Source organism: Heterocephalus glaber, unplaced genomic scaffold (genome assembly GCF_053883595.1).
Source record: "Heterocephalus glaber isolate CG9 unplaced genomic scaffold, H.glaber_assembly_v1.0 deba00001550, whole genome shotgun sequence".
Taxonomy (NCBI): domain Eukaryota; kingdom Metazoa; phylum Chordata; class Mammalia; order Rodentia; family Bathyergidae; genus Heterocephalus; species Heterocephalus glaber.
In genome coordinates this window covers 13268598-13287469 of record NW_028258343.1, presented here as the reverse complement: position 1 = coordinate 13287469, position 18872 = coordinate 13268598, and the positions used below count along the sequence as shown (strand labels likewise).

Genomic DNA, 18872 nt, shown 5'->3' with positions numbered 1-18872 from the left:
AGAAAAAAGAAGTGGCATGAATATTTAGTTTTTATTGTTCATGATTGCTAGGTGGAATCTTGTGTCTTCCATCTTCGGGAAGGACAGATCTTTTTTCTTAACAGCATGGTGATTTAGAAAATTTTTTTTATTAGTACATAATGCATACATTCATTGTGAGGAGTGGGTACGTGTGATATGTCTCTATTCATTTTCATCCCCTTTTCTTTCTTTTGTTTTTTGGTACTGGGGATCGAACTCGAGTCCTTGAGCTTGTGCAGCCGGCGGTTAAACCACTGAGCTAAATCCCCGGCCCTCATCCTCTTTTCTTTTCATCCCTTGTGCTCATCCTTCCCTTTTGCAATCGATGTATTCCTTTTTTCCTCTTATCTTTCAGTTTGCTCTTTAATTTATTTTTATTTTCAGTCTCTTGTAACAGTAGTCATGTGATATTTAAGCTGTGTGTCTGATGTATTTCACTTAACAGTATGGTTTCAAGGTGCATCTATTTTCCTACAAATGGCTTAAGTTTGTCCTTCTTTGTGGTAGAGTAGTACTCCACTGTGTATACATACCACATCGTCTTTATCCATTCATCTGTTGATGCCATATAGGTCACTTCCAAGATGTAGCTATTACGAGTTGTGCTGCTATAGAGATGGGGGTGCATGGATCACTGTAATGTAATCTCTAAATCTTTGGGCAAGATGCCTAGAAGGGGAGTAGCTGGGTCAAGTGGAATTTGTAGTTTTAGTTTTTTGAGGATCTCCATAGTGATTGTACTGGTTTACATTCTTGCCAACAATGTAGAAGAAGAGTTCTTTTTCCTTGTAGCCTCATCAGCATTTGTTATTATTTTTTTTGGATGATGACCATTCTTTCTAGTGTAAGATGGAATCTCAGTGTTGTTTTTATTTGCATTTCTCTAATGGCCAGAGATAGTAAACATTTTTTCATGTATTTACTGGTCATTTGTACTTCCTCTTCTGAAAAGTATCTTCATTTTATTTATCCATTTTTTGATTGGGTCTTTTATTTTGGGCTTTTTTTTTTAGTTCTTTATGTATTCTAGATATTAGTCCTCTGCTTGAGGAGTAGCTGACAAAATTTTTTCCCTGTTCTATTCATTCTGTTGCTTGTTACCTTTGCTGTGCTGGAGCTTTTTAATTTGATACAATCCCATCTTTTGATTCTTGATATTATTTCTTATGTAACTGGGTTTTGTTCAGAAGTCCTTGCTTATGCCAATGTCTTCAAGATCTTACCTATTTTATCTTCAGCAGATTAAGTGTTTCTGTTTTCATATTTAGGTCTTTGATACATTTTGATTTTAGTTTAGTACATGATGTGAGAGACATGGGTCTAGATTCAATCTTCTGTCTGTAGACAGTTTCCCAACATCATTTGTCAAAGAGGCTATGTGTAGGATGGAGGGATGTTTACTTCCATTCAGAGTTTTTTTTGGTTTTGACTTTTTGCTGGTTTTTTTTTTTTTTGAGACAGCGTCTCCCTGTGTCAGTCAGAGGCTGGCCTTGAACTAACTGTGTAGCCCAGGCTGGCCTTGAATTCACATCGATCCTCCTGCCTCAGGCTCCCAAGTGCTGGGATTAGAGGCGTGTGCTACTGGAGCCGGTCCCACTGTGTTGTTTTCTGCTGAGTGCATAGATCTGGTTTTGTACACACGTGGACCTTGGGAAGACAGGCAGCTGATTGTGCAGCCTCCCGAGGGCACAAGTGTTGGGGGACATTGTATATGAGCGTTCTCTCTTTCTAGGGACACCTTTGGTCTGAGGGTGGGGCAGGAGGAGGAAGTAGGGTTGAAAAAGAGAAGGTCAAGTGTTTGCTCTTAACTTTTTTTTTGGTACCGAGGATCAAACTTGGGACCTTGGGCTTGTGAGGCAGGCGCTGGAACCACTGAGCTAAATCCCCAGCCCTTGCTCTCTCAGCTTTTAAATTACTAAGTAAACTTTCTGTGGCAGTCTTCATAGTTACCCAGCAGTAACTGCAACTCCCTTCCCTCCCCAAGTGTCCCCGGGAGCAGCGACTGAACCGCAGCTATTTGAGGGCTGTCATGACGCGGTCATTCACAGCTGCTCTCTTCTGCTGGGTACATAATCAAATGTGCTTCCTCCCTCCTTTGAACTGAGTGTTTACACATCAACTTCATCTTTGATCATTCCTACCTTTGCATCACTTTTTGTTTAAGTAGATGAATGCAATAAATATTGCTCAAACTTCTATATTAGATTTTTATATCTTTTCAGTATATTAAACATAGAAACCACATACGGCATATAATTTATGCTGTGTGTATTAGATTCAAAAAAAGACAATATCAGAAACTGGTTGCTTAGGAAAACCAAATGAATGGAAACAAAAACATAATTTAGGCAATGCTTCTTATTGGTGAAAATTATAGAAGTCCTATTATAATTTAGTACATTCGGTGTAGCTTTGGGAATGACAGGAATCATGAATGATGTACTCTGTATAGTGCCTGAAAGTGGTATGAATTTTTAATAAATACTGTTTGATGATAGTTGCATGTGTATTATGCAGCAATAACGTATCAATGTGAGTATAAATGTGTGTAAAATATCCTTCATGGGTGTCTTTGCTAACTTGTTAGTTCAAGCAAGATTACATTCCGTGAAAAATCTACCCTGGACACATCTTCATTGCATGTGTCTTCTTTTTGCTTCTTTAAACATTTTTTTCTCTTTCTCTTTGAAAGGTTTGACAGACCTCCTACGCTCTTATTTTCTTTGGATGGATTCAGGGCAGAATATTTACACACCTGGGGTGGACTTCTTCCTGTTATTAGCAAACTAAGTGAGTAACTTGAGAGTTGGCTCCTGGAGTGTCATGATTGTGGTAAGACAGATGAAGGAACCAGTGTGTTTTGGAAAAGTACTGGAAGAACCTAACTGCTCTACCAACTTCGCCATTACAAATTGGTTGAACTTAATGATAAGGCACTGGCCTTTAATAGTGTAATTTCTCTGAAGTTGCCCTTGACATACTTCTGAGATAATACAGCTATTTTAGGATTTTAACTCTCATCCATTTTTACACATATTTATTCTTTCTTAGAGTTTTGCATTCTTTTTGTGGAAAAATCCTTTATTTATTTATTGCATGACTATTCCTTTTAAAAATAGAATTTCAAAAACAATCTTTTTGAAACTGAAATGATACTACTAGTACAGCTTGGAAAGATTGTTGGTTATCCTGTGTTATACTTTGGATCAAATTAAATCTTTTCTTTATCTCAGTCAAAGCTTTAACTGAGAATGATTATTCTTCAAGTTATTGATAAAGTAGTATGATCATCTTTTCCTAATCTTGACGCCAAAGTTTTAAATCACATTCATAGCCAATAGTATTGTTGTCAGTTGTAGCATCGTTATTGAAAGAAGAAAACAATCATCTAAGTTGATTCTTCCTTATTTAAGTTGTAGACTTAGCTGCCGGGGCAGCTGTTCTATGACTTTGTTTAGGTATTTGGCCACTAATTAGTACCCAAGCTCTTGCAAGCATTGAGTTACAGTGGAGCCCTGACTTACAAATGAAACTCGTTCTCAAGGGCTGGTTGTAACTCAAGTTGGTCAGTTGAAGGCTCAGGCTCCTCTACAGAGCTTCAAAGTCTCTCTCCTGTGTACAGGCAGATCTGTGTCCTCAGAGAGACATTGGCCCAGGATTTCTCAATTAACCCTACACGGGAAAGGATGCAGTCATGTTCCTCCTGGAATCCCTAAGGGTTAAATCTGTATCTGAGACCATCTGGAAGCACAAGCAGCCAGCATTGGGGTGTAACTCAAGACTTTGTTCATACTTTAAAACTAAAATTTTGGTTGTAACCCAAGTTGTTTGTGTGTCAGGCCGGTTGTAACTCGAGGGTCCACTGTATTACAACTTGTCCTTCTTGAACTTAATATTACTGGTGAGTGTGGGTTAAGTACTTAATGGGCTTAATTATGTTGTTTACTGTTTTTCTGACTAAGAGAAAAAAGCGCTCTTATCTTTATGATTGACTTTGTATCCATAGAATTGCTTTATTCATCTTGTGGCTATAAATCCCTTCCGGGACAATTATTTTATATGATTTAGACTGCTGCGGTAGCAGGCTGAATGAGGTCAGCAGTTTGCCAACTATGTTTAATGATGATGTTTTTTTCTTTCCTCTTTAGAAAACTGTGGGACATACACTAAAAACATGAGACCTGTGTACCCAACAAAAACCTTTCCCAATCACTACACTATCGTCACAGTAAGCCCTGCATTTCAACTTTCATATACTTAGAGAAGTGAGAGGCAATTAAAACATTTTTTGAGGAAATAATTCAATTTAAGATCAGAAAAAAATACTTCATTTTACAATATGTGATAATATCTGTATTTTATGTTTCAGGGACTTTATCCAGAATCTCACGGCGTAATTGACAATAAGATGTTTGATCCTCAAATGAATGTTTCCTTTTCGTTTAAAACTAAAGAGAAATTCAATCCCCAGTGGTACAAAGGAGAGCCAGTGAGTTCTTGGTCTTAGTTCTGAAGTATTTTATTTTGTTATTTTTATTTATTTTCATCAGTGTGAAATAAAGCGATTCCCTGAAGTTTTTAATAAGTTATTTCGTGTACTATGTCTGTGACCTTTCCTGAATGCACCCGTGAATGCTCATACTCCTAGATGCAACTTGCATGACTGCATGCCTGTGAAAGTGGTTTATTTCAGAGTTGTGCTGAACCATTTTTCTTCTCTGCGTCATTTTCTCTGTCTCTCTCTTTTTTGGGGGTGTGAGAATTTTGCAAGTTAGCAATGTAGGATGCTTATCGGAAAGCTGTTCACACCTGTGGTTGGCAATAGGACATGCTTAACAAATGATAGCTACATAAGCAGACATGTCAGTAAATTAAAGGCATATGTATTTGTAGTTTTTTCTTCTTTCAAGGGAAATCTATTAACTAGAGTTATAGCTCTAAAAGTTACAAGAATTGACCACTGTTTTATGTCCATCTTTTTAAGTTTAATTTACTCCCTGGTTATTTAAAATTCTGCTCCCGCTGTTCAAGAGTCACGCTGCCTGATTACAGAGGTCCGAGTGCTAGCTAGAGTTTGTTACTCAGCCTTGGCGGAATGTGTTGGTGTTGCCTGAATGCACACTTTCCTGAGTGATGATGTCCTACCTTTCCTTTATCACCTTCCACAGATGTGGCTCACAGCCAAGTACCAAGGCCTCAAGGCGGGCACCTTCTTTTGGCCAGGATCAGATGTGGAAATTAATGGAAATTTCCCAGACATCTACCGAGTGTATAACAGGTAGGTGCAGACACTTGGTGTCTGGGACCTGGGTGTGGAACAGCCGATGTTTCCTCTTGTCTCCATGTTAGGAATCCTCAGCTGTAGCATTGAGTGATACGTTCACTGAGAAGTGAAGACTCACAGAATAAGCATCGCAAAGATTGCAGATAGATGGGAAATAGTAAAACTAGGTTCTGGAAGCACCAATAACATTTTGTATTCAGGTCTCTGGGCAGCAGTAACAAATGGGGTGTGGTGAAGGTAGATACCTGGGGGTGGAAGCACTGCACCTTTTAACTCAGGAAGAAAGGGAGCTAGAAGAGAAAGATGAGTGTGTTACAGAGCACTTGGGTAGGAACAGCTCCCTGGTGTCTAAAATATTATTTAAAAGAAGATATTAATGGGTCCTCTGGATTTTCTTTTCCATGTCACTTGAATAACTATGCTTTCAATATAAGAAACTGATGATGATGATCTCCCTGTGATTTTGAAAATTATCATTTAATGACAAAAGACAAGAGGAATTTTTTTTTAAAGAGAAGACTTCTGTGGGCTGATTTGGTGGCAAGACTGCCAAGCTGATTCTATTTGTTTTATACTTTTAAAATTTCTATTGCAAAATCAATGCAGTATATTTGGGATGAGGAGAGTGCAAACAAAAAGATATCATACATCCGGACAAGAAATGCGTAGCAGTTTTGCCGGTAACCTTAGGTTGTTGTGCACCCTTGTGGGTCACACAAGCCCAGTGGACACCTGTCCCATACTTTATCATGTGCCGCTGTTTTCATCCCGTAGAGGAAATGGAGATGGTAAGTGAGATTAGACCTGCCAGGCACTGAACTAATTGGAGGATTCGAAGATTAGTGACGTATGGGGCCTGGCTTCATGTGGTCCAGCAGACAACACAGCTGCTGTGTAAACAAAACCCCACTCCCAGAGGAGGGCATAATTCATTTTGCAAAGAGCTGTGGCCTGGAGAAATGGTGCTCGGTTGTGGCCTGGTGCGTTTCCCGGTGGTACTGGGCGGTCAGTGAGTGAGTTTTCCAGGCGCTTCCTGTGCACAGCGCGGCAGCACACGGTTTGTCCCTGCACTGCGCGATCTCTGCTCTCGGGTGTGTGAAGAATGCCCTCTGGTCAAAGGCAGGAAGCCAATATTTAAACCCAGCCACATCTTGTATTTGTAGAAAAGGTGAATTTTGTTCTTTTATTGGAAAGACGAATTTAGTTTTCAGAGAAAACTCTTATGGGACTCCAAACACGATAGATTCCTGGGTTGCCTCAGTATCGCTCGCTATTTTCAGTGAGAAAAATATTTCTGTTTTAAATCCAAACAATGATCACAGATTTGTTTCATTGTGTTTATCCTTCATTTTAGTTCCATACCATTTGAAAAAAGAATCTTAGCTGTTCTTGACTGGCTACAGCTTCCACCAGGGGAAAGGTATGTAGATGATTAATTGCTGTTGTAAATACTCCTTGGTTTTATAAAACTAATGTACGTCTTAAAAATAGACTAGAATACAACTTTGTCATCTCCTGTGATGATGTTTTATATCCAAATAAACTCTTTACTGAGCTACCGCAGCCACATTCTGAAGAACTCCAAACCTGTATTATTTCCCGCAAGTTTGGAAATGTTACCCCAGGGTTGTAGAACTTTTAAGCACTATCAATTGTTGAATTATTCTTTCCACTCTGTTTTTCAATGTGTTCGTAAAATATTACATTTTGATACTGTTTGATTTAGACCACACTTTTACACTCTGTATTTAGAAGAACCAGATTCTTCAGGTCATTCCTACGGACCAGTCAGCAGCAAAGTAAGTGCACTTTTGTCTGCAATGGTTTCTTTACACCTACAGTCTTCTAACCTGTCTGTGCTTTGAAGCAGGCTTCTGGGCCATTCTGTAAGATGCTGTGATTTCTGGAGAGAGTGCATTATTATGCATGACTTTACCAAGCCAAAGAATGCATTTTAATCAAAATAAGAGTGGGAAGAATGGCTTGCTTACATTTTCTACAGTGCTTGAGTGAACTGATGAATTAAATTCTATATTTTCAATTCCAAATCCTTTTCCACTCCATAGTCTCTTTCTTTGGCATAATAAACTAAATGCTTCATGAGAGTTTCATAAGAGGTTCAGAAAAGAATTGAGATGTGTTATGTACCCATACCAGCTCCCTCCAGTGAATCTAATCATTGTGCACTGTAAACTTTACTAAAAAACCAAAGGCTCCAGAGTTCTAAGAAAATAGAGGTTAATGAATCCAGTAGCAGAAGAAGCCTTATCTGAACTCTCCTCCTTAGCAAATAGGTCTCTAGATTCATGAGACCATGCTTACAGCACAGCTGGGACATTGAAAGATGGGAGGTTTTCTCAAAAGCATAGAGATATAGCTGAGCATGGTGGCGCACACCTATGATCTCAGCATTCTGGGAGGCTGAGGCAGGAGGATTGCAAGTTTGAGCTCAGTTTAGGCCACTTAGTGACTTAGTGAGACCCTGTCTCAAAAAAAAAAAAAAAATAGAGATATGCAAATATCCTTCTTTACTGAATGATTGTTAGGGGACTATAGGAACCAGCTCATGGATGAATGCCCATAAGTAACATCTTGTTTGGCCTAACACCTTCAGCTCCTGTCTATGTCTGTCACTTATCTTGAGTTTTCAGACAACACTTTGCTCCTTTCAGTGTTCATGTGGCTGGAGCAGTTTTATATTTTGGGGCACAGGAAATGTTGTTGAAAATGATTTGAGCTTCTTGCCTAGTACATCAAAGTTAATTTTCCTTCTAGATTATTTTACCTGTGACCTAAGATGTGAAAAGATAAGAGGCTGCGGGTGCACAGTCTTCCCACCCCAAGTTCACATCCACTTCTCCCCAGGTGGCTCAGCCTGGGTAGTTTGGAGCCTCAGCGACTCTTCGGTCACAGGCTCAGAAAGAGGCCTGGGCCGACCTGTCCATTGTGAACCCCATTTCTGAGGAATCTGCTGTTCTAAATAAATGCTTCCCTCAGTAACACTGGATGAAGGAAGAGACAAAAGCTCCCTACTTCTCAGGAATACTGCACAGCAGTCTCCTAAACCATCTTCCCCTAGACTCCCTGACCCTGAGTCTGCCCTAGACAACACCCCCCACCCCCCCACCCCCACCCCCCACCCCCCGCACCGTGCCCCTTAAGGAGGTGGAACTGGTTGGACTGCTTTCACCTCATTCAAAAGAGCAAAGGCAGCTGACCTCACCTAGGTCAGGTTCTGTGCTGTGTGTTTTTGCTGCAGGAAACCAACTCCTCCAGAAGCCCCAGTAGACTTTGCAGCCCTGCCCTGACTCTGTCCTCCGTTTGAGCAGAAGTGCTGCTTCCTGGAGGTGGGGTGAGGAGGACGCATGCCCAGCTACTTGCTCACACCTCAATTTGTCCTGGGAAGTGTTTTTTCTAGCTGATATATTTTTTAAAAATTTAATCTTTATTAGTACATCTCTGCAGTACATAATGATGACATGCGTCTTGGGGACCTGGTGCGAGGACATCACACATCTCAGTTCTTGTTTCCTCCTCTTCCTTCTCCTCCCTTCCCCCTCTCTCCAGGTCTTGGTTCCCTTCCTTTACAAAAGATCTGTCTCTCTGTGTCCTTTTATCTGTCTTTTATGTTGCTCTTTAACTACTTGTTCTTTGGGTCTCTCATATAAGAGAGTCATGCGATAGTTAACCTTGTGTGTCTGATTTATTTCATTTAACATCATTGACATTTATTTCACTTGGCATTATGTCAGCATGTCTCAAGGTGCATCCATTTTCCTAACTGTAGCTGCTATCCGGATTTAAACAATTGCCGGGGCAGCTAGTATGGTTTTCATTGTTCCACGTGATGATCACTGGCACTAAGACCCATACTAGGTCACCTTGGCTGCCAGAAGTTCAAGAGTCATCTTGTGATGATGACCAGGTTGTATAAACTTTATCATTGGTGCTGCTTTTCCTGATTTGCTGTTGATTTTCCAAATTACCTGCTTGTGTCTTCATTCAAGGTTGAGCCCATTACTTTTCAAATCATACTCATCAACGTATGAACTCTGTTAAACTCTAGTATTACTGGCACCTCAGAGCCTACTTTACATGGGAATTATAATTCATAGTGTTCAGTATCTTTGAATGAGTAAAAGGCCATATTGAAAGAACCTATCTCATATTAAAGTGACATATACTGACCATGAATGAAGATTAAACTGATTAGATTTATTACAGAAAACATGCAAAACTGCACAAGAACTTTCCTCAGGTGGCCTGCCCAGGAGAGAGGAAAAGGAAAATGTTGGACGACAGTTTGCTAAATTCATTTGTTACTCTGTGTCCTTGAGCTACTCATATGCAAAACAGATGCAATTTGTAAGGAAATAAGGGGTTTTATTCAAAGAGTTGTAAGTTTAACAATTAAGTGCATAGAAGTATTTTATAAGTAATTTTATAAGAAGTATTTTATGAGTAATTTTCTTGTGCTACTGGGTATCAAACCCTGGGCCTTGTACGTGATAGGGAAGTGCTTTACCACTGAGCTTCATCCCCAGCTCAGCAGTAATGTTAACACTTTTAAAAGTCAGGAAACATCATTTATGCAGTGATGATTTAAATGATCAGAAAAATTCAAAAAGATTGATTGTAAAAAATAAAGTAGTAATTCGGAATACATTGGTTTCTAGCCATACACTATGGATTTGAGCTAGTATTATTCTGGTGTTAATTAGGTCTAGTTTAAGTGGTAGACCTCTAATCTCTTGAATCTCAAATGGAGAAAGCTAATCAGATTAGCTAATATTATTCCCAAAATTTATAGTTGAGCAAATACAGAATTTGAGCCCTTCCATTGTTAATGGTTAGAATTTATTTGCTGCTTTTCATGTGTTTGATCTCGGTGGGACTTGGTCTAATGTGAACCAGTTTATTATAGTTGCATCCACTGATTTCTTTTCTATTTTTTAACATTTTCTTTCATTTATTTTGATTAGTCCGTGTTTGCAGTATATGATATTTACATTACTTGTGTAGAGTTGGTACACGTATACAACACGTCTTACACCACTCCCCTCCCTCCGTCTCCTGGTCCCTCCCACTGAGAAAGGCCTATCTCCCTACTTCCTCTTATTTATCTCTTATTTTGCTCTTTATTTATACTTTGGGTTTCTCGTATAAGAGAAGTTATGGGATATTTAAGCTTGTGTGTCTGATTTATTTCACTTAACATTATGGTCTCAAGGCGCATCCGTTTTCCTACAAATGACTCAAGTTTATCCTTCTTTATGGCAGAGTAATACTCCATTGTGTGTAAACACCACGTTTTCTTTATCCATTCATCTACTGATAGACAGATCTAGCTATCGTGAATTGTACTGCTATAAACATGGATATGCATGTATCGTTGTCATGTGGTCTTAAACCCTTCTGGGAAGATACCTAGAAGGATAATAGCTGGGTTGAATAGGAGTTATTGTTTTAGTTTTTTGAGGACTCTCCAAGATGATTTCCCCAGTGGTTGTACTAGTTTACATTCTCAGCAACAGTGTAGAAGGGGTCCCCACTCCGCACATCCTCTCCAACATTTGTTATTATTTAATTTATTGATGATGACTGTTATCTCTGGGGTAAGGTGGAATCTCAGTGTTGCTTGAGTTTGCATTTCTCTGACGGCCAGCAATGTTGAGCACTTCTTCATGTATTCTTAGAATAGCTTTGCATAGAAATAGCCTGGTCACACGGGGCTGCTTCCCATCCTCAGGTCATCCAAGCTCTGCAGAGGGTGGACAGCATGGTCGGCATGCTCATGGAGGGCCTCAGAGAGCTGAAGCTGGACAAATGCCTGAACCTCATCCTGATTTCAGATCACGGTAATCTACGTTTCCATCCTTTACTCCTCCCATTAAGTGTTACCAAAGTATACTTGGCAGATTTTTGTCTCATGATTCCCTCTGAATGCATAGGTCATATATTTTAAAAAATGTAGATCCTTATGGAAAGTCTTTAGGAAGAAATTACACTAAATATAAAACCCAAATGAAAGCCAGAATTCACGGAAACCTACATCATGCAGCCAGCTATCTGCTGATTTGGAAAGAGCCTACACCAGGATTTGAATAGTTCAAAAAATGTTTTTTCAGTGTTAAATTTTGGTAACTCTACAGTTTTAAATTTAATCAGAACACATTATTATGTACCTTTTCAATTTTATTTATTGTAATACACATAACTTTAGAGGCTGTGTATGTTAACTTTGACAATATTTTAATTTTGCATAACAATCTTGGTGACACAGGTTTATGTACAGCTGTCAGAATAAAGAAGTGGTGTGCATAATAGAAAGTAGAAAATAGGCTGTTTATTTATTTTTCCACTTGTATTTTGTTGTTTGCTCCAAAAATAATTGCAGAAACCTGTTTTTTAGGAACAGCCCTAAAGTGTTATGTGTTAAAGAAACACCAGTCCCGCAATGAGTCTTAGACACCTATAATTCCAGCTAAAATAGGAGGTGTTTTATGGCCAACAGCTGTCTAGATCTGTGATAAGACAGTCTTCCTTACTAATGGAATGATAGTATAATAGATAAATGAGAAGAAACATTAAACTGATATTGGGTGAAGGAAAAGGATTTTTTTTTTAATAGTAGCAAAGATTTATTAAAGGTAGGGAAAAGATGCAGAGTGAGTTTGGGCCAAGTAAAAATAGGAAAAGAAGTACAGTCTCCAGCATGGGAGCCGGCCACCATGCAGAGAGAACATAGTAGCTTCGGGAAGGTATTTTGAAAAAAGTAAAAAGGTGAGCATAGCAGAAATTCCATGTCTTATCCTGTGTTCAGCTAAGGAACAACTGTTCATGAACATCTGATAACAGCGAATATATTCCACTAATACGCTGAATGCGTGTATGTAATTAATTAAATTCTCAAAGTGAAAGAAATTCTGCTTTCCATATTAAATTCTTTATAAAAGTTACATGCTTTGGGATTTCCTTCTCCTAGGCATGGAACAAGGCAGTTGTAAAAAGTATGTGTACCTGAATAAATATTTGGGGGATGTTAAAAATATTAAAGTTGTCTATGGACCTGCTGCTCGATTGAGGCCCTCCGATGACCTCGATGAATACTATTCTTGTAAGTATGTCTTAAGTATGTCTCTGTGATAACTTCACATATGTTTGTATTAAAAATATATTTCTCAAAAATCAATAGAAATGATAGGAATTGATGTTTCATAATCTCTGGTGTAGATCTTTTGTACTTAAATAAATTTTGTGGGGCTAAATTTGAAGCCACAAATCTAACCACTCATCTTTCTGATAATTATTCATGGGCCAAACCTATTATTTGATACTCTTAGTACAATTTGCTGTTGCAGTATGTGTTTTACTTGTAGTAGGTTCGAGATTGTAGTAGAAAAAAGTTTAAGGGAAAAATTCAGCTCTGTTCCAGTTTAGATAGTTAGTGGCAGGAATGTAACTTAGAGGATCTGGAGTATATTCTGTTGTGAGGAGGAACGCTGGCAGAGGTGATGGACTTGATAAGCAGTCTGAGTCTGTCCTCAGAAATGATTCTTTAAGCCACTTCAAAAAGCAACAAGAATGTATCTTTGAAGAGAAGAGGAGAAGAAATTTCACCTTCTCTCTTCACACAAATTGCAGAAAAAATGAAAGATATTTCTTCTTTTGCACATCAAGCCCACTTTGTAACTTTTCCCAACATTTGCTCTTTGCTTTTTGATTATCATCCCTGAAAACTGTCTGATACGCAGTGCAATTTTCAAAAATATTTTTGACACTATTGGGTTTTTTTTTTGGTACTGGAAATCAAATTCAGGACCTTATGCTTGCCAGGCAGGTACGGCACCACTGAGGTACATTTTTGGCCCTTGACACTATTAGTTTTGAAGTAAAAAAAAATCAGGTTCTCTGAGTTATCAAAATTGGGCTAGGTTTGAGTTTTGAATGAAATAGGTTTCATTAGATACTGTTGAATATTAATTTTAAAAAGATTTCATTGCAGGAAAATGGGTATGGAATATAGTAGCACAAAGTACCGGTTCCACCTGCAGAATTACAAATTTTAATTAGTATTTTTAAAAGTTTAGCAATGTAGTACAGTCAGCCTTCCATATGTAATGGTTCCATATCTGTGAATTCAGCCAACCACAGATTGAAAATATTTATGAAAATATTTGGAAAAAATGATATCTGTGTTAAGCATGTACACATTTTTTGTCATTACTCTAAATAATGCAGTGTAGCACTCTTCATACAGCATTTGCATTATGTTAGACATTGCAAGTCACCTCAATATACAGGAGGATGTGTGTAGGTAATTTCCAAATACTGTGCCATTTTATATCAGGGACTTGAGCATCTGGGAACTGTGATGTTCATGTCGGACCCAGTGCCCCGAGGACCCTGGGGACAACTGTACACAATGATTTTAAGACCTGTTAGAAAACCACACAGGCATTGGCCGTGCCAGAGATGCTTGAATTGGGTGTGAAATAACTTATCCACACCCTTACCTCACTTACACCCCCACATTTCCCAAATTCAGGCAAAAACTACAGATCAGTATATACATACATACATACATAAAATATGTATATAATATATACTCTTTTATTTGCATGATTTTCTCAAAAGGTAGAGCTAAAGAAAGTTTAGAAAGCTGGACAATTGCCACCAATGTCACTGAGTAGTGCAAATTCAGTTTTAAACCAATCTACTTGCCCTTTCTTCTGTGTTTCCCTGTGTCCCTCTTCTTTTGAAATTTTACAGTAATCATTGAATATTGAAATATACAAAAGAAAAAATAAGTTTCCCACCTGAAGTCCTCTTACTTCACAACTCAGTTCCCCTTTTTAGTTTAGAAGATGTTTTCCCAGGTATTTGCTGAATGTATATTAAACACATGAAATCATACTAGGTGTATATATAAATATGGGTAGATACGTGCCCGGATGGTCAGATATTTGGGTGGGTGGATAGACTGACACATGGATGACTGGATGGGCGGGCTGTGAGTAGGCAGACGCAAGGATGAGCAGATGGTGGGTGGACAGGTGCTGGCACCTGCTTTCAGGTAACGATAGGACACTGTAATGTGTGCACATTACCAGGCAGTACTGAAGGGTCTGTCTTATTCCTTTAACAGGCAGGATGCAGTGCCTTAAATGAGTTTGCAATCAGCTTTGGTATTTAAATATAGGATTAGAGCCTGACATTCTACATTTTTGTAGTATTTTTATTTTTTTTTATTTTTTATTTTTTTGGTACCGGGGATCAAACTCATGTCCTTGCGCTTGCGCAGCAGGCGGCGAAACCACTGAGCTAAATCCCCGGCCCCGTATTTTTATTTTTAATTGTAGCATATCATCAGCTGTTCGTTTTTTTAACTGTATATCCTTTTAGTGGTACATTTTAGGTACACGATATAATGGCATTTATCATTGGAAATTTGCACCTTTACATAATCTCTCTTGGTTCTTATTTTTTCCCCCTTCCCCTGCCCTCCCTTCAACCCCTCCATCCCTCCCAATTTACAGAGACTTTGTTTCCTTTTTTTCATTTTCTCATATTAATTCCATTTCCTTCTTTCCTTTCCCCTAACTCTTCCCCTTTGCCCCTTTTCTTCCAATTTCACATTATCTATTATACCTTTTAGTCCTTATTTACACTTTCAGTTTCTCACACTAGAGAAACTATTCGGTATTTACACATGTGTGTCCTATTTATTTCACTTAAGAGTATCACCTCAGTGTGCATCCATTTAGCAATAAATGTCTCTAATTTCTCGTTTTTTATGGCTGAGTAGTACTCCATTTTATTAAAAACCCCGCATTTTCTTTATCCAGTCTCCAGTTGATGGGCATTTGGGCAGATTCCAACTTTTAGCTATTACAAACTGTGCTGCTATGAACATGGGTGCACATATATCACTGTGATATGATTCTTTTAATTCTTTGGGGAAGATACCCAGCAGGGGAATAGCTGGGTGAAATGGGACCTCTAGTCCTAGTTCTTTGAGGTATCTCCATACTGATTTCCACAGTGGTTGCACCAGTCTACACTCCCACCAGCAGTGGAGCAGGGTTCCCCTTTCCCCACACCCCTGCCAGCATTTGTTATTTGTTGATTTCTTGATAGCAGCCACTCTTTCTGGAGTGAGGTGGAATCTCAGTGTTGTTTTCATCTGCATCTCTCAAATGACCAGTGATGTTGAACATTTTTTCATATGTTTATTTGCCATTTCTCCTTCTTTGTGTGAGAAATGTCTGTTCATTTCAGATGCCCATTTTTGCGTTGGGTCTTTAAATTTGGGAGGTCTTATTTTTTAGTTCTTTATAGATTCAAGATAGTAGGCCTTTGTCTGAGGGACCGCTGGTGAAAATTTTTCCCCACATTGTGGGTTGTCTCTTCACACTGCTGGTCGTTTCTCTTGATCAGCTATTAATTCTTAACCTTTGTCCCCCTTTAGTTAATTATGAAGGTGTTGCCAGAAATCTCTCTGTGAGTATCTTTAATTCCCATTGTCTGGTTATTGTTAATTTTGTGTCATGTGTATTTAGAGAATGGGTTCAGTGTCTGTTATTACGATTAGAATTTTCAAGTATATGGGCCAATATGTTTAGCTTTTAAAGATCTTTGGGGATATGGCCCTATAATCTATGTTTGAAAGTTTTTCAGAATTTACTTACTAGTGCTGTAAAATGTATTTGACAGTACCAGAAATAATTGAAAAAACGAACAGAAAATTGTATAGCTCTTCTACTGTAAATGCAGTAGCCTCATCATACATTGTCTTCCGAGCCAGGTGTGGTAACTGCCTGTCATCCCAGCGCTCTGGGAGGCTGAGGCAACACGATCACAAATTCAAGGCAAGACCAGGCAAAATAGTGACTTATCGAGACACTGTCTCAAAGTAAAAAATTTCAAAAAGGGTTGGCAATATAGCTCATTGTGAATGCCCTAGGTTCAGTCCCTAGTACTGCAAAGAAAGATGGAAGAGGGGCGGGGATTTAGCTCAGTGGCACTGCGCCTGCCTCACAAGCGCAAGGTCATGAGTTCGATCCCCAGTGCCGAAAAAGAAAAAGAAAAAAGAAAGAAGGAAGGAGAAAGGAAAAGAGAAAAAAAGAAAAGCAGTCGTAACTCCAGTGCGATCTAGTGTAATCAAGTGACACAGTCTAAGAGTCCTGGAACTTTTATGCAGTAACAATGATGATGTCTGATAAAAATTGCAACTAGCTTGGAATATTCACCTCGTAAATTATACAGCTAGCAAAAAAAAATTTATACAACTAGCAAGAACTGTTTTTATTTTTATTTTTTTTCAATACTCGGGATTGAACCTAGGACTTTTGCATTGAGCCACATGCCCAGCCCTTTATTTTACTTTATTTTATTTTATTTGTTGAAACAGTGTCTAAACTGCTCAGGCTGGGTTTGTACTTGTGATCCTCCTGTCTCAGCCTCCCAGAGTGCAAGAGCTTTTATTTTCTATCTGTGACTGATTGGGTAGGCTGATAAATGTTTGAGAAAAAACTTTTATGGAGTTAAAAGGGTTTTCAAGAAATGATTACAGTTTAGCCAGTATGGAAATAACAATGTGCTTTTTTTGTTTTGACCTTTTGCAATTTCAGTGCCGTGAACCCAAGCAGCACTTCAGACCTTACCTGAAACATTTCTTACCCAAGCGATTTCACTTTGCTAAGAATGACAGGATCGAGCCTCTGACCTTCTACTTGGACGCGCAGTGGCAACTTGCGCTGTAAGTTAGACGTAGCCTGGCCTGCCAGTAGCTCAGGGCAACCAGTGGGCCTTTTATAAAAGTGTCGCTACATGAAAACTACAGATAGGATTCTCTTCACTCGACCTGGGATTTCTCAACCTTGGCCTATTAACTTTTGGGGTTTATTTTATTTTTTTGGTACTGGGGATCGAACTTGGGACCTTGCACTTGCAAGGCAGGCACCAGAACCACTGAGCTAAATGCCCGGCCCTTGGGGTTTATTTTTTTGAGACAGTCTCACTATGTAGCCCAGGCTGGCCTTGAGCTTCTGGTGATCCTCCTGCCTCAGCCTCCTGAATGCTGGGATGATTTGTACTCTTGTAGGAGAATTAGTACTTACTGACTATCTAAATACCACATGCCAGGCATTTTTTCACCCTGTATCATTGAGTTTTTACTAATGACCTGCATGACACATTGAGAGAAGATAATTAAATTTGTGTAAAGTCACAGCTAGTTTATATAGTCATAGTCAGGATTCAAAAGCACTTCATCTGGATGCTAAGGGTTGGTCACCTCTTTTGCTTCATGAACAAATCAACTCTAAGCAATGTGGCTTAAAGAAGAAAAACTGGAAGCCAGGCCTGGTGGTGCACACCTGTCATCCCAGCACTTGAGAGGCTGAGGCAGGAGGATCACTATGAGTTTCAGGCCAGCCTGAACTACATAGTGAAACCCTGTCTCAAAAAACAAAACAAGGGCCGGGGATTAAGCTCAGTGGTTCCACTGCCTGCCTTGCAAGCACGAGGTCCCAAGTTCAATCCCCGGTACCGAAAAATAAAAAATAAATAAATAAAAAACAAAACAAAATCAAAGCACCCAAGAAGAAAAACAAGGTATTTCAAAGCTAAGTTGTTTTATTTACTTTATGTTGGTTTAACAAAGTCCTTCCTTGATATACATACATGAGTACTCTGTCTCAGAGGATCTACTTTGAAATTCTTTTCTCCAGTTTTTAACATAATATTCACATTATGTTGAGATGAGATTTATGTCTCAGAAAGTTAATTTTGATCAGATGGTATGTGGGCTGTGTTTTGAAGGAATTATACAGGAGAGGATTAAGTAATTTGGGTAGCTACTAAATTTTCACTGTCTCTATTAAATGTCCTCTATGTAAGCATTTGTATAAATAATGCTATAAACTAAAAAATAAAGAGCAAAATAAAGGGTAAAAGAAAAACCAAAGTAGTTTCTTGTTTTTTATTAATGAAAATGTCATAGTTATCGATTACATTGTATGAATAGACTTCACTTTATTAATTCATACATGTCAAAATAGGAATCCCACGGAAAGAAAATATTGCGGAGGTGGATTTCATGGCTCTGACAATGTATTTTCAAATATGCAAGTAAGTAAACCTTTTATTTATTTATTTATTTTTTGGTACTGGGGATTGAACTCGGGTCCTTGCACTTGCACGGCAGGCGGCGAAACCACTGAACTAAATCCCTGGCCCTGAAAACCTTGTATTCTTAAAAAAAATTGAATTAAACCTGAAGAGAAGCTAATATGTAAAGTGGGAGACTTAAAAACAAAAGTTATCATTATTTTTCTTCAGCAAATTTTTATATAGCTATTTTTCTTTGGACAATAAGGGATTTTGTTAATATTTTATATTCATGTTTATGGATCTGTCAGATAACATACCATTTTACTGTATTTCTAATAATTATTTGTGCTCTATTAAGTGGATTCCCCCACTACAAAAGAAAGCCAGTGATTTATTTGATGAAAAGGTATCATACTTATGACTTGAAAAGAGATAATATCTTACATTTTAT

General features: G+C 38.5%; 1 protein-coding gene across 2 annotated transcripts in view; it reads left to right on the top strand.

Moving 5' to 3' along the window:
- The window catches only part of Enpp1 (ectonucleotide pyrophosphatase/phosphodiesterase 1), a 64989-nt gene that overhangs the window by 33291 nt on the left and 12826 nt on the right, over nt 1-18872 (top strand). For both annotated transcript variants that reach the window (XM_004845998.4, XM_087190110.1), the window contains exons 6-16: nt 2714-2811; nt 4170-4249; nt 4391-4510; nt 5190-5299; nt 6660-6725; nt 7032-7104; nt 11055-11163; nt 12291-12422; nt 15777-15808; nt 16939-17066; nt 18370-18439. In XM_004845998.4, the coding sequence (XP_004846055.2) occupies nt 2714-2811; nt 4170-4249; nt 4391-4510; nt 5190-5299; nt 6660-6725; nt 7032-7104; nt 11055-11163; nt 12291-12422; nt 15777-15808; nt 16939-17066; nt 18370-18439 (1018 nt within the window). The remainder of the gene's footprint in view (nt 1-2713; nt 2812-4169; nt 4250-4390; nt 4511-5189; nt 5300-6659; nt 6726-7031; nt 7105-11054; nt 11164-12290; nt 12423-15776; nt 15809-16938; nt 17067-18369; nt 18440-18872) is intronic.